The sequence below is a fragment of the Rhinatrema bivittatum genome, chromosome 11 (assembly GCF_901001135.1).
Source record: "Rhinatrema bivittatum chromosome 11, aRhiBiv1.1, whole genome shotgun sequence".
Lineage (NCBI taxonomy): Eukaryota > Metazoa > Chordata > Amphibia > Gymnophiona > Rhinatrematidae > Rhinatrema > Rhinatrema bivittatum.
The window spans coordinates 6082753-6108185 of NC_042625.1; the positions used below are offsets into that span (position 1 = coordinate 6082753).

Sequence of the window (25433 nt, forward strand, 5' to 3'; positions counted from 1 at the left end):
ACGGGGCCGTTATAGGTAAGGAAATCAGCTGTGAAGCATTTAAATCGCGCGTACGCGGCAACTGCCGTTTTCTGCCAGTAAGAGGTAGCTCAGATGGCCCTTCGCCGCCAGAAACGCAGCGAAAGCACAGAACATAAGAACATAAGAAATTGCCATGCTGGGACAGACCAAGGGTCCATCAAGCCCAGCATCCTGTTTCCAACAGAGGCCAAAAACCAGGCCACAAGAACCTGGCAATTACCCAAACACTAAGAAGAACCCATGCTACTGATGCAATTAATAGCAGTGGCTATTCCCTAAGGGGCGGATTTTCAGAGCCCTGCTCGCGTAAATCCGCCCAAAACCGGGCGGATTTACGCGAGCAGGGCCCTGCGCGCCGGGAAGCCTATTTTACATAGGCCTCCCGGCGCGCGCAGAGCCCCGGGACTCGCGTAAGTCCCGGGGTTCTCGGAGGGGGGCGTGTCGGGGGCGTGTCGGGGGGCGGGCCCGGTCGTCGCGGCGTTCCGGGGGCGTGTCGGCAGCGTTTTGGGGCGGGTACGGGGGCGTGGCTACGGCCCGGGGGCGTGGCCGCGCCCTCCGTACCCGCCCCCAGGTCGCGGCCCGGCGCGCAGCAGGCCCGCTGGCGCGCGGGGATTTACGTCTCCCTCCGGGAGGCGTAAATCCCCCGACAAAGGTAAGGGGGGGGTGTAGACAGGGCCGGGTGGGTGGGTTAGGTAGGGGAAGGGAGGGTAAGGTGAGGGGAGGGCAAAGGAAAGTTCCCTCCGAGGCTGCTCCGATTTCGGAGCGGCCTTGGAGGGAACGGGGGGAGGCAGCGCGGCTCGGCGCGCGCAGGCTATACAAAATCGATAGCCTTGCGCGCGCCGATCCAGGATTTTAGTGGATACGCGCGGCTCCGCGCGTATCTACTAAAATCCAGCGTACTTTTGCTTGAGTCTGATGCGCAAGCAAAAGTAGGCTGATCGCGCTTCTTTTAAAATCTACCCCTAAGTATAATTGATTAATAGCCATTAATGGACTTCTCCTCCAAGAACTTATCCAAACCTTTTTTGAACCCAGCTACACTAACTGCACTAACTACCTTCTCTGGCAACCAATTCCAGAGCTTTATTGTGCGTTGAGTGAAAAATAATTTTCTCCGATTAGTCTTAAATGTGTTACTTGCTAACTTCATGGAATGCCCCCTAGTCCTTCTATTATTCGAAAGTGTAAATAACCGAGTCACATCTACTCGTTCAAGACCTTTCATGATCTTAAAGACCTCTATCATATCCCCCCTCAGCCTTCTCTTCTCCAAGCTGAACAGCCCTAACCTCTTCAGCCTTTCCTCATAGGGGAGCTGTTCCATTCCCTTTATCATTTTGGTTGCCCTTCTCTGTACCTTCTCCATCGCAACTATATCTTTTTTGAGATGCGGTGACCAGAATTGTACACAGTATTCAAGGTGCGGTCTCACCATGGAGCGATACAGAGGCATTATGACATTTTCCGTTCTATTAACCATTCCCTTCCTAATAATTCCTAACATTCTATTTGCTTTTTTGACTGCTGCAGCACACTGAGCCGACGATTTTAAAGTATTATCCACTATGATGCCTAGATCTTTTTCCTGGGTGGTAGCTCCTAACATGGAACCTAACATCGTGTAACTACAGCAAGGGTTATTTTTCCCTATGTGCATCACCTTGCACTTGTCCACATTAAATTTCATCTGCCATTTGGATGCCCAATCTTCCAGTCTTGCAAGGTCCTCCTGTAATGTATCACAGTCTGCCTGTGATTTAACTACTCTGAATAATTTTGTATCATCCGCAAATTTGATAACCTCACTCGTCGTATTCCTTTCCAGATCATTTATATATATATTGAAAAGCACCGGTCCCAATACAGATCCCTGAGGCACTCCACTGTTTACCCTTTTCCACTGTGAATATTGACCATTTAATCCTACTCTCTGTTTCCTGTCTTTTAACCAGTTTGTAATCCACGAAAGGACATCGCCTCCTATCCCATGACTTTTTAGTTTTCGTAGAAGCCTCTCATGAGGGACTTTGTCAAACACCTTCTGAAAATCCAAATACACTACATCTATCAGTTCACCTTTATCCACATGTTTATTAACCCCTTCAAAAAAATGAAGCAGATGTTAGGCAAGACTTCCCTTGGGTAAATCCATGTTGACTGTGTCCCATTAAATCATGTCTTTCTATATGCTCTACAATTTTGATCTTGAGAATAGTTTCCACTATTTTTCCCGGCACTGAAGTCAGGCTCACTGGTCTATAATTACCCGGATCGCCCCTGGAGCCTTTTTTAAATATTGGGGTTACATTGGCCACCCTCCAGTCTTCAGGTACAATGGATGATTTTAATGATAGGTTACAAATTTTAACTAATAGATCAGAAATTTCATTTTTGAGTTCCTTCAGAACCCTAGGATGCATACCATCCGGTCCAGGTGATTTGCTACTCTTTAGTTTGTCAATCTGGCCTACTACATCTTCCAGGTTCACAGAGACTGTCTCTGGAGAGCTGTGCTGCCGGCTCTCCACAGGCAGAACAGCAACAACCGCGTGGCATCACAAAAAAAAAAATTAATAAGCAGCTCTGAAAAAAAAGAAAGGCTTGAAATAAATTTGTCTTGTGTCCTTCCCAATATTAAAATTTGCCTTGAACTTAACAGTTTTTGTTTTTTTTTAAACTGCTATACAGTTAATGGAGCTTTCTCTTCAGGGGAATGAAACCTCCCTGGAAATCAACAAAAAATCTCTAAGCTCCCTTCAGAAGCATATAAACTTCTCTGGCACTGAAAGGGGGAGGGACTGGCCCACCGGTAAATCCCCTCTTTGCCCGGGAATAATTAAAGTCTTCTGGGTGTCAAGGCCAACGGACACAGCATCAAATTAATTCTAAATTCTTTTTTTTTTTTTTTAAACATAAGAAGATCTAGTCAAAGATCAGCCAGGGACAAAAAACTCCCTTCACTACAAATAAAGGTAAATTTACTCAGCTGACCAAAGTAACAGGACCGCAGGGGATGTCTTCCTTCACCTGCTGGAGTCAGAGGAATACTGGAGGATCGCAGGAGGCACCCTGGGATATGGGAGGTGCTTAGAACTTTGACCTCTGACTCCACCTGCTGGAAGGGAGACATAACCCTACTGTCTGGACTGATCCTGGTACATACAGGGAACTATCGTTGTTGTCTTCAATTGTGACTGAACATTGATCAGTCAGAAATCATACTATCCAGGCTAAGCAGCTTGGTGTTTTAATCTATTAAAATCAAAAAGAAGGGGGGCAATAAATAAAAAGTAATAAAATTATAACTATTTGAATAAAAACCAACAATGAATAAGAAAAAATAAAAAATGAGATAAACAATAAAAAATAATAAATGATAATAAAATAATAAATAATAAAATAATAAATAATAAATGATAATAAAAAATAATGTATGATAATAAAGTACTGAGACTAAAGATAAAATACTAAAAATCAAATAGGGAAAATAAAATATAAAAAATATTATAGAAACCTAAATATAAAACATAGGGCATATTGATTTAAAAACATGTGCCTTCAACTCGTTTAAATTGCATAATGTATTAAATGATTTTGCATCTAACCCGGTTTTAGTGTACTTCTTTCAAAACCATAATAGGAGCGCATATGGTGCATTCAACATCTGCCATTATCAAAAAAATGTTAAGCCGAGTTAGCGATGTGAGAGGGCTGCTAAAAAAGTGACGATTTAACCACGGTGAGACTCAATATTAAACGCATATTTAAAACACTTTTGAAACTTAAAAAAGTTACCAACGGTAACTATTGTAAAGATAATGTGCAGTAAGTTTAGTGACAACAGTACTCACAAATTTGATAGCAATCCAGAAAATAACGCTGACTAGACTGGCAATACAAAACCGGGATGTGCAACTATCTATGGCGAAATGAAAGGTTACTTATCAAAAAATGACAATTTGACCATAGTGAGGTACAATGTTAGTCACATAATTAAATTGCTTTTAATACTTAAAAAAGGTTATCGATGGTGACTAATGTGGGGATATTATACAGCTAGCTAATGAAAACAAAACTCACAAATTCGGAGCAGTACAGAAACCATAGCTGACCGGGTTTTGATAAGTAACCTTTCATTTTGCCATAGGTAGTTGCACATTCCGAGGAGTGCTCTCAGTCGCCTGAGCTTCTAGATGAACCAGGCCGCCTCTTCGGAAGTTCACTGTCCTAAGCCCCAAGATCTGGACAGTGAGCTTCCCACCCCGACAGATTTGCATCCATGGTCACCACTATTCAATCTGGGAGAATTAAATCCACCTGCTTGATCAAAATCCATGCTCCAACCACCATTGTTACTCTATCCGACCAACGGTGAAAGAGGTAACCTCATTGAGCTATTCTAAAGAGGACACGTGTGTTCTGGCCCAAGGAACTAAATCCAAGGTTGCTGCTTAAAATCCAATGGTCAGATTTCTGGTATTTATTTATTTATTTATTTAGATTTTTATATTCCGCTTTTTGCACTTTTTTAAGCACTTCAAAGCAGATTACATTCAGGTATTTGATTTGATGGCCTTCGGAGTGAGGAAACTCACTCCAAGATGAGATTTGGGCAAGGTTCTCTCAACCTAGCTTGATGGACTCTCTACCTGGGTTGAGAGACTCCAAAGGTGATCAAATCTTCATGAGACCACTGTTCTGTTCGTAGGTGTCACGTAGAATGTCAAAGTGGCCCCTAACTTCCTACACTCTTACCTAAACCCCACCTCGAGTTACTAGGTGGGCCTACCATTGGGATACAAATACCTACCTATAGGCCATGTTATTATGGCCAGTCTCTCTCTCTCTCTCTCTCCCTCCCTCCCTTCACCCCCCCCCCCCCCCCCCCCCCCCCCCCGTCAATTCCCTTACGGGAGACATCGCAAAGGGCGATGAAACCTTACCGCATGGTCACGGCAGCTATCGCACAGCCTAACACAATTCAAAGAGGTGCAGTTAAAATCGGCGTTACGGCTGTGCGATAGCTCTTCGCAGACAGGCTAACCCAGCCTACTCTCCGCCCATAACGCCTATTTTCTGAATTTGCATCGCACCATACGATATGGTGCTATCGCATGCGGTAAGGGCATGCAATAGCGTTAACGGGGCTTTTCGCATGCGAAAACGCCTTATCGCAGTTTGATAAATGACCCCCTAAGTCTGTACCTGAGTCAATGGAGGGTAAAGTGACTTGCCCAACGTCACATGGAGCTTGAACGCTAGTCTCCTGGTTCATAGCCTGCTGCGCTAACCACTAGGCTACCCCACAGCTTCTAGATCCATTGTTCCAGTAGATACACCCGGCCCATATGTGTATCGAATGGCATGCCTAGATAATCAGGCTCTGTGATGGTCACAGTCTGCTCCCCAGAAAGACTGACACTTGTGGTGATACACCAGTTTGTGGCTTAGTCCCTGTGCAGGAATCCCCAGTTAAAACTCTAGGAGCAGTGCAGGGTTAAGTAAATAAGAGAAAAGCAAAAGTAGTTTTCCGTCGATAAGTAGGTTCATTTAGCCATGCAGCGTGGGTGGCGTCATCCGTGTTGTCATGAGGCGGAGCTTTACTCTCATAGCTCGAAGAGCTTTTGTACTGTGCCTGTGCTGGTGTTCCTATGCTCCTCGAGCCATCTCCTCAGTTCTGTTTTTCCACGATTCATGATGGACGCATAGAAGCACTCTCTTCAGTCTCCTTCAAAAAAAAAAAAAAAAGACAGGAAGAGCAGAGATGTTCAACATGCTGAAGAGTTCCGGTTTCAAATATTGCCAATGCAGCAAAATAATGTCGGTGATTGATGGACATAATTACTGTTATTTATGTCTCGGTCCTGACCACAAACAGGCTACCTGCAAAAACTGTGGTAAGATGTCCCCACGCGCCGAAAAAATAGAGAGGTTGAGACATTCCACATCTTCCTATGCTCCCTTTCCTAGTGACAAAAAGATTGACGCAGTCTTCTCTGGATCAGAAAAAACCCCGGTCTGAGACTATACGAAGGGCCCATTCCGTGGATACAGATGGCCGTTCAAATAAACAGTCATCGGCGTTAGTATCAGGCATGATTCGTGCTTCGATTCTCACCTCTGCACCACTATCAACGACGCAGTCAAAAACGGCCCCTGCATTGATCATGAACATGCTGGCGCCGGAGCCGAAAAGCCTACTTACGACGCAACCGACGGTGTCTATGAATACCTTGGTGGCTACGACGCACTCCAATGCATCTATGGACCGCTTGACGCACAAAAAACAAAAATCTTCCAATCACGATGCGGCATCACATAAACAAATTATAACAACTCACAAGTCTTCTAAGAAAACCAAACACTTATTACCACCTTCTGGGGAAGTCTCCTTAATAGACTTAGAGAAGCCACATTCTGCCTCCCCCCCAGAAAAGCTATCAGTCTCTGATTATCCATACTTCAGTTCTCTGATATAGATCTAGAGAGTCTCCAGGGAGCTGGGATTCATCACATTCTTTTCTATCACAACATTCCACACATTCCACACATTCTTCCCCATCACCTTCTGGGAAGTACAAAGTACCATCAATACATAGCTCCCCTTCTTCACCAGTAAAGGAGCCAACATCACAAGACTCTGTTTTGCCTCCAGCCTCTCCACAACATGAAACTACGCCAGTGAATTCCCCGTTATCATCCCCAGGCAGTTCTACCGGAATCCCATCTGACCCACCAAATGATCAACCACAACCATTCTCACCACCAGAAGATCTTATTTACTCGAAATTCCTAGAAAAATTGGGTTTTGCTTTAAAAATAGAAACCCAAATACTCTCTGACCCTAGAACTGAAGTTTTTGGAATCTTAAAGATATTAGATGTTCCAGCTTAACCAACTGCTCTTTCTTCTTAAATATTGGAAGCTCTTATGGATAAAGCCTGGGACACCCCATATCCAGTAACTCCAGCTTCCAGGAAGTTGGATCTAAAATACAAAATGCAAAAAACAACTTACTATACTAATGTTCAATTCCGCATAACTCGATTGTCATAGAGACAGCGATTGAAAAAAGCTAAGAAAACCAGACTATATTCAAACACTCCACTGGGGAAAGATAATAAACTCTTAAATGAATTTAGAAGCAAAATCTACCAAAATTCCATGTTCAGTTCCCATATCCATCAACATCAATTCTATATAGCTCAATATTTGTACGAATGTACACAACAACTGAAGCCATTCTTCGCAACATCACAAGGAGATGTGCCTTTCCCACAACCATTTCAGGACTTACAAGAAGGTTTACAACATCTTCTAAGAACAGCATATGAAGCTTTCGATACATCCGCCAGATAATCGACAATCTCCATATCCGCCAGAAGGCTAACTTGGCTACGAGCAAGCAGCATACGAGAAGATGTCCATGACAAACTAACTAATTTACCGTGTAGACCGGACAATCTCTTTGGTGAAAAACTCAGAGAGACAGTATCCCAAATAAAAGAACAAAATTTAGCACATCCAGATGATATTACAGCCAACACATAAAGGGTTATTACTATAGAAAGCCTTACCGTTATTATCAACCATACTATCAAAATTGTAGACAACCACCTTAGCAACAACCAAAACCTCAAGCTCAGCAACAAACAAAAAGACCTCGCCAGAGAACCCAGAGGCCGCCAAAACTTCAACCAGCTCAGCCTCAACCAAAACAAACTTTTTAAGACCACTCACCACAACAACAAGTCAGCAGACAGGGGGCAGAATTTCCTTTTTCCTTCAAGAGTGGCCCACAGTTACCACAGATCAGTGGATAATAAATATAGTTTAACAGGGTTACAAACTACAGTTCAAATGTTTCCCAAAATTACCACATCACGTACAACCCAGGACATCTCGAATGCAAAACCTCTTCTTCAGGAAGTGAAGATACTTCTTCAACAGAAAGCAATTCAAACTGCCCCCTCTCACAGAGAGGAAAAGGGTATTACCTCTCAATACTTCCTCATTCCCAAAAAATCGGGAGGTCTTTGACACATTCTAGATTTGCGTTCACTCAACAAACATCTCATGAAGAAAAAATTCAAAATGACCTCACTAAAGACGGTCCTCCCATTTCTGCAAGCCAACGATTGGATGTGTTCCCTAAACCTAAAGGATGCGAATACGCACATTACAATCCACAGAAAATTCTGGCGTTACCTAGTTGGGAATCAACACTATCAGTACAAAGTACTCCCGTTTGGACTCTCCTCTGCCCTGAGAGTCTTCATGAAATGTCTTGCTGTTGTTGTGGTGCACTTGCGCAGGAAGGGAATAAAAATGTTTCCCTACCTTGACGATTGGCTCATTGTCTCCTCAAATGTTCACACCCTACAGAATCATTTGGAGGAAACAATCAATTGCTTGAAAAACCTGGGATGGATCATAAATTACAAGAAATCTCAACTTCATCCTTCTCAAAATTTGCAATTCATTAGAGCAAGGATTCACACACCCATTCCCAGAGTTCTTCTTCCACTGGACAGAGCACAGACTCTAAGCTCCTTATGTCTGTCTCTTCGACATCAAAGGTATGCTTCGGTACGTTGAATAATGATGTTGTTAGGTTACATGGCTGCAGTAATACATGTGGTCCAAAACACGTGACTGCACATGAGATGTTTCCATTGGGGACTAAAGGCCCAATGGAGCCAAAAGAATCAACCGATGTACCACAGAATTCGAATTTCAACATCTATGAGAAGGGACATTTTCTGGTGGCTGAATCCTTTAGTATTAACCGAAGGATCTCCACTAAGACACCCTCCTCATCAACTCATCATAACAACAGATGCATCAATGAAAGGTTGGGGAGCTCATCTCTCCAAGTTAGAAATGCAGGAAGGCTGGTCCCCAGGTGAGCAATGTCATTAGAAAAACCTATTGGAACTCAGAGCAATAAAGAACTCAGTACTCACATTCCAATCATGGATACGAAACAAATCCATAATGATTCACACAGACAACCAAGTAGCAATGTTCTATATAAACAAACAATGAGGGTCAGGTTCCTTGATTCTTTGCAAGGAAACAATTCAAATAGCAAAATGGGCAGAGAAAACGGAATATTACTTCAGGCATCCTATCTACCAGGACTTGTGAACACAAAAGCAGACAAACTCAGCTGATAATTCCACCCACACGAATGGTCTCTAAACCAATCAGAGGTGGACAAAATCGTCCTATGCTGGGATACTCTACACAGACCTCTTTGTGTTGGAATCCAACAAGAAAGTCCAAATGATTTGCTCAATTCTTCCCAGTGCACAGAGGGTATCTCAGGATGCCTTCCTGATACTTTGGATGAACGGCCTGCTATATGCCTTTCCACCAATTCCGTTAATCTCACGCACAGCACAGAAATGCATAATGGATAAGGCGGAAATGATTCTCATCGCTCCTGCTTGGCCGAGACAACCATGGTATGCTTATCTTCATCATCTGTCAATCCAACCACCGATTCCGATGGGGACCGACCCCATTCTCCTTTCACAAGACAAGGGAAACCTCATTCATCCCATGCACTCATCTCTTCAGTTGACGGCATGGAGATTGTGTGGGAAGTATTGAAAGAGCTGAGCCTCCCTTCCAATATCACAGATATATTAATAGCAGCCAGAAAACCTTCTACTAGGAAAAATTACGCCTTCAAATGGAAAAGGTATTCTGCTTGGTGCGATCAGCAAGGAGTTAACCCCTTTGATTGCCCCCCACATCTTTTACTTTCGTATCTACAGACCTTATCTCTTTCAGGTTTAGCAGTTACATCTATTCGATGCTATAGCAGCTTATCACTCAACAAGAAACAGATCGTCCATCTCTTCTCATCCCCTCATTTCAAAGTTCATGAGGGGTTTAAATCACATCCATCCACCCCTTCAGAAACTTCCGATTCCATTGGATGTAAATCTAGTCCTCGAAGCTCTGATGGAAGCACCGTTCGAATCCATGAGAGCCACATCCTTAAACATGTAACCTGGAAAGTTCTCTTCTTAGTAGCCATTACATCAGCGAGGCGAGTAAGTGAACTTCAAGCACTAGTAATCAACTTTCCATTTCTAAAATTCCCCTTCCTTCCTACCAAAAGTGGTCTCATCCTTTCACTTGAATCCATCAATCTCCTTACCAGTCTTTTTTCTGAAACCACATTCTAACAATCGTCAAAAGACTCTTCACACATTGGACTGTAATAGTTGAACAGACACCTCAACTATTTGTCTCTTTTAACACAAATAACCCAGGACAACCAGTTTCTAGAAGAACTCTGTCAAATTGGCTTACAGCTTATATTCAGAAATCCAAGACTTTATCAAATCCAATTAAAGCTTATCAGATCAGAGCCACAGCTATTTCCATAGCACATTTACAGGGCGCATCAATTCAAGACATTTGCAAAGCAGCGACATGGTCTTCAATACACACTTTTATATCTCATTTCTGCCTGGTCCAGCAGTCGGTTGCAGACAGTGCACTAGGATTGGCAGTTTTACACCACATCCAATTTTCCTAATGGCTATCCACATAACATAGGTTGCACTTCAATATATCAAAACATTACATGTGGAGCAACCTATCTGCTTGGGACTCCCATGCTGCATGGCTAAATGAACCTGTTTATCGATGGAAAAAAGCAAGTTTGCTTACCGTAAATGGTGTTTTCCATAGGTAGCAGGGAATTTAGCCATGCAATCCCACCCACCTCCCTGGACATCCATTCCATATGGCATCTACGCTCGCAACTAGCTTGAAAACTGAGGAGACAGCTTGAGGAGCAGGGGAACACCAGCGTAGGACCAGTACAAAAGCTCTTCGAGCTACGAGAGTAAAGCTCCTGTTGCGTGTCCCGGCTTCGGCAGGCCCGCAACCAGCACTTCTCACCCCCAACACCTGGGTCCCAGACCTGGCCCTTCCTCTTTGGCAGCGGTAGGCAGTCGCCTAAGCACTCATGCTCCTGCCATATTTACAGGTTCCTCCGGCAGCTCCGCAGCCTCCTCCGGTCCCAGTCGGGTCTCCCCACATGCACCGAGGGGAGACGCCACCACCACGTAGTTCCAGTCAGTCTGCCTTAGGCGTGCGCCTTCCCCAACTTTAAAGGGGCCGTGGCGGGAAACCTTCCCGCAGCCCCAGATGATGATGTTTCTGAGCCCTGCTACTTAAGGCAGGCTCCGCCATCCGGTCTTTGCCTTGGCAACAGGTCTCCATGCTTCTAGTCGTGTGCTTAGTTGCTATTCCTTCGTGTTCCTGTTCCTGCTCCTGTGCTTGTTCTGTTCAAGTCCTGCGTTCTTGTTCCAGTTCCCGAGTTCCAGTTCCTTGTTCCTGACCTTTGTTTGTTCCTGATTACCCTTTGGACGGATTCCTGGCTTTGACCCTCGCTTGTTCCTGTCCGTGCCTTGGATGGATTCTCTGGCTCTGACCTTTGCATGTACCAGACCGTCTTCAGCCGCCTGCCCTGACTTCAGCTTGTACCTGGCCTTGTCTTCAGCTGCCTGTCCTGACTTCAGCTTGTACCTTACCTTGTCTTCAGCCGCCTGCCCTGACTCCAGCTTGAACTTGACTTTGCTTCCAGCTGACTACTTGGACTTGGTCTTTCTTAGGCTCTTGCCTATTTACAAGCCCGGACTTAACCTGTTCCTGATCTCTAGCCTGCTTCAGCCTGTCTGGGCTTCTGGATCCAGGCCCTGTCTTGAACTCAGCCCCTGCGGACCCTGTGTCTCTGTTGCTTCCGGGCTCCCTGTCTTGAACATCCTTCACTGGATCAACAATGCGGAAGCCTGCCTAAGACCAGCCAACTCCGGTACCCAAGGGCTCAACCTGCGGGGAACGAGGGCTGGTATTGGTGAAGCTCCAGTCGGCCTCCGCTTCCTGTTCTGCTCCGCCTCCTGATGGTGGGGACCCGTAGGGGCTTCCCCACGGGTAGCGTCAACTCCACCTTGGGCTAAGGGTCCATCTCCGCAATAGCTCCGCCTCGTGATGACATGGATGACGTCACCCATGCTGCATGGCTAAATTCTCTGCTGTCTATGGAAAACACCGTTTACAGTTAAGCAAACTTGCTTTTATGCAGGGCACTAATTTCCCATAGTGCCTCTGCCTAGTTTCTTGGGCTAGAGGCCATCACAACACACCTCTCAGACTTGGGGGAGGGCAATAAGAGGCTTGTGGAGCAGCTGAGCAGGGGCTGAGGAGGGTGGTGACTGGAACAACTAGCCATGGTGGAGGCAGCAAGAAAGCAACTGGGAACAACTAGACATGAAGGAGAAGGTTGGAGCTGGGGGGAAAAAGAAGGACCCACCCGTGAAAGGAAGCAGACTTGGCCTTTTGTTAACCATGGATGAAGGCACTGAGGATGAGGAGCACCCAAAGGCAAGATTTACCTATCAGCTCAACTACAAAGCTAAGTGAATTTTTTTTATGCCTATTGTGAAATAGGAGAGTGAATTGCTAATCCTTGGGGAAGGTGAAAAGAGAAGTTTTACAGAGGGGCCTGAGGAAGCCAGACAAGAGGGACAGATAAGACAGGAAGTGGAAATGCTACACCCTGTTTTGATTTTGGTTAGTTTGTTTTGTTCAAGAGTGTACAGCTACTGCTGCTGCAGGGAACTCTGATGTACCCCAATGAAGCAGAAGGAATGCATGTAATGGCAGCAGTGTGAAATTATCCTTTATTATCCAGTAGTACTTTCAGACCTCCACAGAAATAGTAAGCTGTATCTAGGAACTACACAGGAGTGAAGACTCTTAATCAAGAATAAATGTTATAAAGCTAAAAGCTGATTAGCCAGGCTTTGGACCTGAATATGAGTAAATTGGTACTGACTGGTAAATCAATGAATTGGGATTATACAGATGTGAAACTCTCATCCATTGGCCATATAATTGAAACCACAGGTTGAGAGTGAGCCATACAGAATGGGGACTTCCCCTAATTGAAAGCTAATTGACTGTGTGAAACTGAACTTTCATAGCTGGAAAGAAGGAAACCACTTGCTATCCAGAATCTCAGTCTGTATTGGAAATGCCAAATTACCTAAGAGCAGTACTAGCAGAATTAGAATTGCTATCTTGTAAAACCTAATTAACCTGAGTTTTATAGCTTACTTGTGGGAGTTGCAACTGTTTTGTTTTCAAACCCAGTAGTGCAGATTGTGATTAGTTACTGGAGAATTGCATTTCTACCTGAAGAATAAAGTTATATTTTTTATGAAATTGGACATATGAAGCATAAAAATAAAAGCAGTTGAAGGAATACCTCTGGTAATTGGATTTTTTAAATAGAGAGCGGGCTGACTGGTGAGGAGACTAATTAACAATTATTTAGGTTGGAGTAAGAAAGCCGCTGACCTTTGCCACTGAAGCCAACCAGAAGGCAAAGTAGGGATTAAGGGAATGGCATCCATACCAATGCTTGGGATCTAAATGGTGGAACTCAACTTGGAATTCTAACCCCCACTAGATCAAAAGCTTAGAAAGCAAATGATCAGAATTCACAATCATAAATGGTATAAGCCGTATGTAGGTGACACAGCACGTTGGGAAGCCGCCCAGAGCACTAGCCACGACGGACGCCTCACCACACCACCCAATCTCTTTCCTGCAATAAATGGACAACTCTGAGAGGCCAAGAGACTCTCCTGGAAGGATTTCATGTGTAGCAGCCAATCAACCAAATACAGAATTAAGATATCTTCTATGCGCAGTATTGTTGCCACATTACCATTACCTTTGAAAAGGTCCTTGAAGCTGTAGCCAGATCAAATGGTAATGCCCAAAACTGGAAATGGTGACTCAACACCTGAAGTGAAGGAACAGCTGGAGCTTCTCCCAGAATGGAATCTGAAGACACACGTCTTTCAAATCCATAGAGGCTAGGAACTTTCATTTCTATATTGCAGGGTTGCCATTCCAAAGTGGGTCACTCACAAGAAGTCATTGACCCGCTTCAGGTGTAGACTAGGGCTCCTAAAGGAAAATAACAGTATTGCACCAGTAGGTCATGGGTTCCCCCATTACAAAGGAGCATGAGATTCTGGTCTCCTGAGAGAAGTCATGTCTTTCAAATCCGAGAGACAGAGAGTGCAAAGCCTCTCCATTCTTCCATAAATTGTCTGTCTTTGGAACTACTGAAGAGTTGACTGCATCATTTTCTTTTTTTTGTGAGATGGGTGGAGGGGGTATGTGGTTTCCTGCATTGTAGGTGTACTGGGATGTGTGCATGTGCTTTTGGGGCAGAGGTGTGCTGATTTTTTGGACTGTGCGGTTCCTGCCACACAGTTTGTAGGCTGCTGACTCCAGGGTGTAACCATGTTTAACAAATTCCTCATAATTTGTTCCCACCTCTGATACAACAGAAAGAGAGAAACTGTCGCTTATCTCTGGAACATAAGGATGGGCCCCCAAACATTCATTGTGCTGACCATGAGGAGCCGGGGCCTAAAGGCCCTCCTTTCCTCGTCATTTGTACCAACCCGAGCACCGAGAAATAGTGCACCTCTCGCTACTTCTCTAGTAACATAAAAGACTGAGGCATCCATTCCTAGGAAATTGTATCTCTTCCATGAAGGACCATGTGATTTAACCTCTTGGGATAGCTATCCCTCAAATCTGTCATGAACTGAATAAAAAGTAAAGGTTTTCAATACAGATCATAATATCTCTCCAGTCTCCTCCAATGCAATCTGTAAGAAGCGCAGAGATTTGGTCACTAAGGATACCAACTATCCACTCATTTGAACTAGCCTCAGCCACTGTTCTCCAGGAAGGGCTGAAATTCCAGGCAGAACAGACCTGGCAATGGCTCACCATGGAAAACCATCCTCTCTCAAGAGGACATGCAGCCATCAACTCACACATCTGGAGCGGCTCTCATCCTAGCAAATAAAGATTCTCAAAGAAACTTCCTGTAAAGAAATAATACCATCCAGAGCTCCCTATTTGTTCCTCCAGGTCACGTATAAACACTGGAGTGGTTTCTGGGACCAGAGACAGTCCTCAGAGCTATGCCCTGGATGCGTAATCAATGTCAATGCCACCCTAAAATGTTCCAGAATCTGTTCCACTGAAATGGCAGATGCTTCCCAGGCAAACTGCATCTGTGGGAATGATAGAAGAAGGCCGTTCACTCTCCTGCACCCAAGCATGGCGGCTGTTCCCAACCACTTGAATCACCAGCAGGAAATGCAATGTGGCCAAACCCATCTCTGAGCACTACCTCCCAGTGAACATATAGTCCGGTCTGTTTCGTCCTAAGGGGGTTCCTTTAAAAAAAAAAAAAAAAGTGACCTAGGACAGATCATTAAATCACCATCAGACCCCCCTTGATCTGCTACACCCCCTCAAACTGCACTCGACGGCCAGACCTTTAAGGGATGCCTACAAGGGATCCTTACATGTACCTCCTAAAGCTGTACAACACTCAAACATCAGAGACCGGACATTCTCCATCACAGGTCCCTCCATCTGGAACACCATGCCTCCGGACCTCAGGCAGGAATCTTGTCTACTAACTTTTAAAAAGAAACTAAAGACATGGCTGTTCTGCCGAGCCTTCCCCGCCACTAGTCCAACAGCCTGACTTAGAATTGTCCCAGCAATCATGTAAATAAACAAGCGCTAAATCATGTATATAAGTTATCATAAGGACGCTTACAAGTTATCATGAGGATGGCTCCTTGCCTCCCTCATATACTCCCTTGTATATTATACTCTATCTTCGTTCCCCTTCTTATTTCCTACTCCAAGTTAACACATCCTTGTTATAATGTAACTTTATACTCCTTCAAATTGTCTCTTGTTATTGGTTGGTTATAGTTACTGCTTGTTCGATGTAAACAGAGTTGATTTGATTTGTATCAAGAAAGTCGGTATATAAAAGCCTTTAATAAATAAATAAATTAATTAAATGCAGTCTGCCCTGGGAGGTGAGAAAAAGGATGATCCCGCTCCCAGACAGCTGCCCATAGACTTAACATGGCCACTGTTCCCACCACAGAACTCAATTATCCCTGTTGGAACCTGTGAGTCAGTTCGCTCCTCTGGAGTTCCCAGGGTCAAAGCATTGCAGATTTCAACATTGTCTGCCTTGCCTAATTTTATTTTGGGAGGCCAAATTCTCCTACACCTGACAGCTCCACCTCAGCAAGCCTTGAAGGAATTGAAGAGGGCAAGAAGACCGGCCCCACAAACGTCAAGGTCTAAATAGCTGCCTGCTAATTCTGCTACCTCACTCTTGCGGCACCACCACACAAAGAGCACTCCCACTCCTGATTAGGCAATTCATAAAATCCAGCTGCTGCAGATTGACGTTCAACTTCCCAGGTGCTACTGATGCCATTACAATCCCCTGCTTCAAAGGGGAAGGGGCTCAGCAACTCACCATTATTACTTAAACTGCTGGCGTCACTGCCTCAGGGCTTCCTGGTATGAACTCCAAGTACCACACCTCACACACTGCCGCGGAACAACCGCTGAGCAGGTCCTCTGAAGGCCAAGCTGACTTTAAAATTTTTATTTATTTTAAAACATCTCCACTTAGAAAGCAAACACCAAATAGTCAGCAGGAGGGAGTGAAAGTGTGTGTATGGGGGTGGGGGAGGAGGAGGAGAAGAGAAACCTTCCAATTCTTGGAAGCCCCGTAGACATACCTTACTCCATAGAGGGAGGGATCCACTGCTTCCACTGAGGGAGGGAACACCACAGGAGACAGCCCTCCTCTCAGCAATCATTCCTTAAAATCTTCCTAGGCTAAAAATAGCCAAGGGCTCTGCTCAACTGAGGGAGGGAGAATCACGCCTCAGGAGCTGCATGCCAGAATTTTCCTGTTCCTCCGGCCTAACTAGGCCTTAACTTCCAGCATGGGAAGCTCATCCACTATCTGCTGGAAACCGAGAATACTGGCAGGGGTGGTGTTAGTACAGTATATTAGAGATGACATCAGTGAGCCTGTTGATCTCTATCTACATTTGCTGGTTGGCCTGTATAACCCATTTATATGGACTGGCCTGACTAGATGAAGAGAAAAATACAAATGTGTTTTTATATAGCACAATTATATTTGCTTCTTAGATGAATAAAGAGTATCTGGAAAGTACTGAAATGTCTACCCTGTCTACTAAGCGAACATACTACTTATGACAGTGGGTATGGCATGACCCATACCAGTGTTTGCCAACCCTCCTGGAGGGTCAGTCCAGTCAGTTTATCAGGATTGGCACAAGGAATATGCTTGAAGTAGATATGCATATCCTGGGTCTTCGATGTATGCAAATCTCTCTCATGCATATTCATTATGGATATCCTGAAAACCCAACCAGTTAGATTGTGGCTCCAGGAGAGGATTGGGAAATAGGATTGGGAAATACTGCCTCATACAGAGCACCTATTTAGCTCTGGGACATAAGGAACTGAAAGCCATGCCAGGTTTTCCAACTATTGCCTTCAAAGTATTCTGGGAGTTCTGCAAAATGAAAATCTACAGTCTACAATTATAACAATACATCCAGTGTTACCGTTAAAAACATGTCAGATGACCACATTTCCACCATGTACAAATTTGCTGGAATATAGACGTGGGCTGTATGATGCCAGTTATGGATGCTGTCTATAAAAGGGCACAAACTCTTCCTAATCAATCTACAATTGTAAGTAAGGTCCTCAGATCAAATATATGTGAAATAAACAGATCATCCATTTTTTTTTAAGATGATGTAGTTTTTATTATTCAAATATTGACAAAATGTATATCAAAATTTGTACTGGTTTTGTTAGACAATTTGCTATTTCCTCTGATTTTTAAGCACCATTTTTGTAAGCAGTTATTGCATTTTTCAGCCACAGTGATATTCAATACTAAGAACATTAGACTTGAATTGATGCAGTTCCGTATCCCAGGAAATTAGTAGTTTGTTTTATTTGCGGTTTAACACTTCAGAAGAAACGGCATATTCATATCAGGCTTTGCAGACTTCTACCACCACAGATGATGCCACATCGTGAAGACGGCAAATCCAAGAACCCCAGAGTTGCAGCATTATTTCTTGATAGAGGAGAGATAGGCGTACCAGAACAAAGCTACTATATTTGCAAATAGTACTCGAAACTGCAGGGGAGAGAAAACAGATAAAGACAAGTGACATCAGCCTGAAAAAAGAGGGAGTGACTTAGGATAAAGAGAGGGAAGGCAGTTATAAGGAGAAATTCTCCTTACCTGTTAGTTTCCTTTCCATTAGTCCTGCTATACCAGTCTAGGCAGCACTAGTGGGTTGTTTTCCCCTACTAGCAGGTGGAGGTAAAGAACTTTTTTTTTCCCCCCAGTGTGACATCATCGCCACTACTTAGGGATGGTGCAGCTCTGGACAGAACTGTACACAACTGTCAAAGCTCCCATGTCAGATCCAACATCTCAAATAGTTTTTTTGTTTTCATTGGAAATTCAGTAGGATAACCAGAGAAGCAAATCCTCCTGGTCTTCATGCCCCCCTAAACATAACAGCAAGTCCTCTCTGTTGACGTGGGTGCAGGGAGAGAGGCTCCTATAAGCACATGTGTGGTCCTTCCCGCAGTTGCGACTATTTTGGTTGCAGATCATGCAGGAAATCGCTGATATATTGGGGCTCCCAGTACACATTACACTATTACTGCTCTTTTGGGGAAATGAATAGGTTCGTCCATATCTTTAAAATGTCGTAAATTAGCCACTCAATAATTATTGGCTGCTAGACACACACCTGCAATCTTTTGGAAGTTTAGTCCCAATGTGGATCATTGGAGAACCCGGGTGAGGTTGCTGGCTGATCTTGAAAAACTTTATGTACTTAAGATCAGACCTTTAAATACAATTTGATTTGGGATATTTATCAGCATTTTGCTTTTATTTTTTATTGTATTTCATTTCTTAATGTACCAGCATTTCCTCTTTGAGTATATGCTTTGCTGATTTTTCTTTTCTTTTTTTTTCCCTTGCTAATATGATGACAGTAGGGCTTTTGTATGTTATTGTATGCCAAAAGCTTTATTAAATAAAGAGTTAAAAAAAAAGTTAGGAATGCCTAATTAAGCTTACAGTAACATTTGGACAGACTCAAACTGCTATATAGTGGGAGTCTTACAATATTCCTTGCTAGGGGGAGACCCCTGTCTTAGACAAGTCTCTGTGATCGAGGAGCATTCTGGTCCTGGGATCTCCATGATTACACAGTTCTGGATGAATAGCTGGGGTCCCTTACCTGTACAGGTACATAATTGACATTAATAAACTGGAAGGGGGTCCACACTTTCCAGTTCATTTTTAGCGCTTTCCAGTAACCGATCTTCATCCTTTCAGTCAATGTAGAGAAGTCCTTCCCCTGAAAAAGAGCAGCAAGGGGTTGATGGGATGCTGTTGTCAGAGCTGCTTGGATTTGCTTAATGGTTCCAACAGCAACACAAGTGAGCATAAAATCACTCATATTGCAAGAGTACAGTGGTTGGCCACAGTTATATTACACCTTTGTATACACAAATGTGGACATGAAATTATTATGGAGCACAGATATTGTCCTAGAGTTTACTTTCAACTAATAGCCAAATTATCTTGAATTTCTGTGTTCCAGTTTAAAAAGTTAAAATATTGTAGTTGGGTAAAGTGAATACTATTTCATTTCATTTATTACCCACTTACGTCAAGGCCCTAAGCAATGCACATAAAATATATAAGAAATCCTAAAGTAGTGTGTGCAATTCTGGGTGCCACATCTCAAAAAAGATATACTGGAATTGGAAAAGGTTCAAGGAAGAGCAACCAAAATTGTAAAGGGAATGGAACAGTTCCTCTATGAAGAAAGGATAAAAAGGTTAGGGCTGAGGGGAGATATGATACAGGTCAAAATCATTAATGGACTGAAGCAGGTAAATATGAAGTAGTTGTTTACTCTTTCAAAAAATACAAAGACTAGGGGGACACACCCTGAAATTACTAAGAAAATTTAAAACAAATCAGAGAAAATAATGTTTCTTTCAACATACAATTAGGCTTTGGAATTAATTGCTGGAGGATGTGGTAAAGGCAGTTAAAGGAAAATTGGTTCTTACCTGCTAATTTTCATTCCTGGAATACCACAGATCAGTCCAGACTCCTGGGTTTTGCCTCCCTGCCAGCAGATGGTGACAAAGAAGGAAAGCTTTAATGTCACTGCTACTTAACCTAATGTGCCACCTGCAGTCCCTCAATATGATCTGTACTCAAGCCAATATGAGAATAATTATAACAATAACCGAGACACTCAACCCCCCTCAACGAGCAGCAGGGAGGCAGAGCCTCTATGAAAAACTCATTCCAACAACATTAAGCAGAAGATCATCTAACCAAACTGCTATGACGAGCGGGCTTTACTGAATGGTCAGGGTTCTGGATTGATCTGAGATATTCCAGGAACGAAAATTAGCAGGTAAATACTAATTTTCTTTTCTTGTTCATACCCCAGATTAGTCCAGAATCCTGGGATGTACCCAAGCTCCCCTATACTGGGCGGGAATGTGATAGCCCTGCTCGCAATACACCCTCTCCAAACCCCTCAGAGTCCAGATCCCAGACATCCAACCAATAATGTCCGGAGAAAGGTGTAACTACATCCAAGTAGCTGCCCAACATATTTATTGTGAAGAAACCAGCTGTCTTGGCTCATGAGATTGTCTGTGTAGAGTTGAGTGAGCCCTTAGACCTTCCAAGACTGGACAGCCTTTACAAATATATGCCATGCTAATTGTGTTCTTTAGCCATTTCACAATAGTATAGTCCTGAGGGAATTCTGTGCTACTGTGGAGCACAGAATTTGCGCAAATTCCCTCCCTGCGCAGAATTGCCAATTGGCAATTTCTTATGTTCTTATGATCTTATGTGCAGAAAACGGCAGAGACCCTGGCATGCCACGATCGGAGCGCACCATTCCCGCTGAAGATGAAGGCCCCCGGCATGCCGGTCGCAGCAAACATGAAGGCCCATGCATGCCTCTGGACTAATGCCACTTAGGGCAAAGATGAAGGCCCTGGTGAGCAGGTGTGTGTGTGTGAGGAGGGGGAGGGAGTTATGCGAGGGGGAAGGGGAGGGATTATGAGAGAGGAGGAGAGGGTGAGAGGAGGGGGAGGGAAGGATAAGAGATTAGGAGGGGTGAGGGGGTGAGAGAGAGAGAGAGCAGGGGGGTGAGCAGGAGGGTGGGAGAGAGAGCAGGGGAGTATGAGAGAGACCAGGGAGGGTAAGCAGGGTGTGTGTATGAGAGAGAGCAGGGTGTTTTGAGTGTGGGTGCCAGAGAGAGGAAGCCTAAATGAGGCGATTGTGAAGGAGTGTGTATGTGTGTGAGAGATTGAGAGCTGGTGTGTATGAAAAATGGATCCTGTGTATGTGAGGGTGCTGGCCTGTGTGGAGGGATTATGTATGTCTGAGACAGAGCCTGTGTGAAGGAGTGCGTGAGAGAGAGACATAGGTAGCCTGTGTGAGGGTGTATGTGAGAGAGAGAAAGGGAGCTTGTGAAAGTGTGCATGCAAGAGAGGGACCCTGTATGAGGGGATATGTGTGCGCGAGAGAGTGAGGGAGCCTGTATGAGAGTGTGTGTATGTGCACTAGAGAAAGGGAACATGTGTCTGAGAGAGGGAGGGACAGAGGGAGCCTGTGTGAGGGGCAGTACTGAGAACGGGGTCAAACTCTGGGAGTGGAGATAGAGTGGAAGGGGTTGAGCCTGGAGACGGAGGGGAGAGATACTGGCAGGTGGAGGAGTTGGGGCCTGAGAGGGCAAAATGGCCAGGGGAGTAGGGAAAGCGAGTGGAAGGGACACTCATAGTGAATTTCTAGGGAAATTCTGCTCAAAATACTTAAAATTCTGTATCTTTAAGTAATAACTTTTTTCTGTATTCATTTAAAATGTAATTACTTAAGGACTGTCATGTAAATTGTGTTATTTTGACCAATATAAAGTTTGCAGAATTTAAAGTTTTTGTACACAGAATTTATATTTTTTTGCACAGAATTCCCCCAGGAGTAATAGTAGTTCTGGATGCCCTGCACCCCTTTCTTTGCCCATTCCAAAACTAAAAAATATGATCCAATCTCTGGAAACTGTTAGTCACCTAGAGACACCTTAACAGCCCCACTGCGTATCCAACACATGAAGTTCCTCCTTGTGCGGCACAGACTAATCCAAGTTCAGGAAGTTTCACTGTTTAAGATGAAAGGCCGAAGCAACCTTCAGCAGAAATGAGGGCACCATCTGCAAGGACACCCCATTCTCTGAAAACTGAAGAAAGGGATCTCTCCAAGACAAAACCTAAGCTCTGAAATTCTTCTGGCCAAACAAATAGCCACAAACTCCCCCCCCCCCCCCCAAACCCAACACTTTCAGGGTTAAATCCTTTAGTGTCCTCCTCCTCCGTAATAATTCGAATGGAGACCCACACCACACCCTCATCACCATAGTAAGATTCCACAAGGGACACACCTTCTGCATCGGGGCTGCAAGTATTTTTCCCCTAGAAGAGAACAAATCATAGCCAGATGCGAGGCCAGAGACGCTCCCTGCATCTTACCCCAAAGACGGCCTAAAGCCACCACCAATTTCCCAAAGGAAATTATAGGCTAGAGCCCTCATTAGACTTTTTTTGTAAAAAGGTCAAATATTGGAAATTGAAGCCTGAGTAGGCTGCCCTCAGTTTCAACACACTAAGCCTAAAAGATCCTTCACCCTCTAACATAACCCAAGGATGTGGACGGCCATCTGTCCTGCAGTAAAGTGGCAATTTCAACTTTGGAATACCCCTTCTATCTTAAGCGGTTTCTCTCAAAAACAAAGCCTTGAGACAAAAGCGATCCACCTGATCCGCAAATACAGGACCCTGGCATATCCATCTCAGGTGACTTAACCTTAGCAGACCATCCATTGCCATTTCGGAGCCATGAGAATCATTTCACCTGAATATCTTTCTATGTGCCATAGCATCCTGCCCAGCAATGGCCATGGGGGAAAAATGTAAAGTAGAATCCCTGGTGGCCATGGTAGCACCAGACTGTCTATTCCTTCTGCTCCGTGTTCTCACCTGTGACTATAAACACATGCCACTTTGGTGTTTTGTCTCAATGCCATCAAGTGTATGTGAAGCGTTCTTCACTTGGCCCGAATGAGAAGCATTGCTTCATCTGACAACTCCCATTCTCTGGTGTACAACTTTTGCCTGTTGAGAAAATCCACCTGCATGTTGTCCACCCCAGCTATGTGAGACATTGCCAGGTGCTGCTCTACCCAGTGAACCAACAACTCAGCCTCCTGAGAAACCATCTGACTTTTGGTCTCTCCCTGTCGTTGATATAAGCCACTGTTGTTGCATTGTCCAATAGAAGTCACACTGCCCGACCTTGTAAATGTGGCAGAAAGGCTAAGCATATCGCTCTCTTCTCTGATTGATAGACCACGATGCCCTCCTCCTTTGACCATTGACCCTACACAGTCTGGTCCTGATACACCACTCCCCAATCAGAGAGGCTGGCATCGGTGGTCCCTATCACCCAGTTCAGGATTTCTAACTCCATCCCCCATTCCAGATTGAACCGACCAAGGCCCCCCCCCCCCCCCCCGAGGGGGAAAAGGAATTTGCAATTCCTCTGATAACGAGATCCAACAGGAGGGGAATATTCTTTGAAGTGTTGTGCGAGAGGTGGGCCGAGGTGGGGTTGACACTACCCGCAGGACAAGCCCTACGGGTCCCCACCGTCAGCAGGTGGAGCTGGCTGACTGACGGAGGCCGGCTGGAGCTTCACCAATACCAGCTTTCGTTCCTTGCTGGACTTAGGTGGGCCTCCGTCCGAGGTCTTCCCTGGGACGACGAGGAGGTCAGCCAGGGGCCAGCAGCGGTAGTAGGAATAATTAGTCCGATCTGGATGAGGCGGAGTCCCGGAGACCCGGGCGCCAGTGAGAACAGGAGGCAGACAGAGGGCGCCCAAGTAAGAACAGGCCAAAGCCTGAAAGGCCAAGTCCAGAATGAAGACAAGAGGAGCGACAAAGAGCAGGCTGAAGTCAGGGCAGGCAGCAGGCAAGGAAGAGTAGCAAGGCAAGCGTGGATCAATACCAGAAGTCAGCAGTAGAATGGTCAGGCAAGGCAAAGGTCAAAGCCAGGAGACAAGCAGTAGCGTGGTCAGATGAAGCAGTGGTCAATGCCAGGAGACAAGCAGTAGCGTGGTCAGACGAAGCAGTGGTCAATGCCAGGAGACAAACAGTAGCGTGGTCAGACGAAGCAGTGGTCAAAGTCAGGAAGTCGGTCAGTAGGAACAAGAAAGGTAGACATGGAACACAGGAGCAGGAACACAGATTAATCAGGAACATGGAGGAGACACAGGAACAAGCAACTAAAGACATGACTAGCATGGAGACCTATGGGCCCGGCCCATAGGTCTCCATGCCTAGTGACGTCATTATCCGGGGCCGCAGGTGAGTTTCCCGCCGCGGCCCCTTTAAGTTACAGCTGATGCACGCGCGCCTAGGGAGGGGTGCGGCGCGAGATGGTGGCATCTCCCCACAGAGCAGAGACGTCTGCTGTAGAGCTGGGAGCATGAGGAGTGACCCGGGATGGAGGCAGCAGCTACCGGCTGCAAGAGCAGCAGAACCAGGTGCTGGAGCAGGCAAATGGGGGGTCTGGCTGCGGGCCTGCTGCGGCCAACACATGCAACAGTACCCCCCTTACGCCCCCATCTTGGAGGTCTGGGTTTGCCCGGATGGGCACAATGAAACTGCAGAAGGAAGCTTTTGTCCAAGATGTTCGCTGGCTCCCAAGAATTTTCTTCTGGGCCTTAACCCTCCCAGGAGAGGAGTTACTCCTACCGATGGCCCCTACGGTGGACGTCAAGGATTTCTCGGACCTTGTAGGTAGTATTGGACTCAGCGACCAGATGAGATGGTTCGAGTGCCTTATGGGAAGGCCAAGAGAGAATCACTGGTTTCAACAAGGACACATGGAACGTGTTATGGATGCCAAGGGTTGGTGGCAACCGGAGCTGATAAGTGACAGGTCCAATATGACGGGTGACCGGAAAAGGTCCAATGTATCTTGGTGCAAATCTTTGGGAAGGCATTTTGAGGCAAATGTATCGCCTACTCAGCCAGACCTTCTGCCCAAGTTGAAATTCAGGAGCCGGGTATCGATGGGTGTCCATGGACTTCTTAGCCCGAGCCGCTGCCTGACGCAAACAGAGGTTTGTCTGATTCCAAAGGGCTTTAAGGGCGTCAGCAGTGGTCTGAGCGGCTGGCGAGGGCATAGTCAGCGGAATAGGTAACGGAGGCCGTGGCTGCCTGCCATAAACAATGGAGAATGACGATACCCCAGTAGCAGCGGCAATGTGGGAGTTGAGGGAAAAA

At 45.1% G+C, this 25433-nt stretch overlaps 1 protein-coding gene across 4 annotated transcripts in view; it reads right to left on the reverse strand.

Moving 5' to 3' along the window:
- PES1 (pescadillo ribosomal biogenesis factor 1) overlaps positions 1-25433 on the reverse strand; it is a 210254-nt gene that overhangs the window by 124985 nt on the left and 59836 nt on the right. For all 4 annotated transcript variants that reach the window (XM_029619007.1, XM_029619009.1, XM_029619006.1 and 1 more), the window contains one exon: positions 19290-19409. In XM_029619007.1, coding sequence (XP_029474867.1) covers positions 19290-19409 — 120 coding nt within the window. The remainder of the gene's footprint in view (positions 1-19289; positions 19410-25433) is intronic.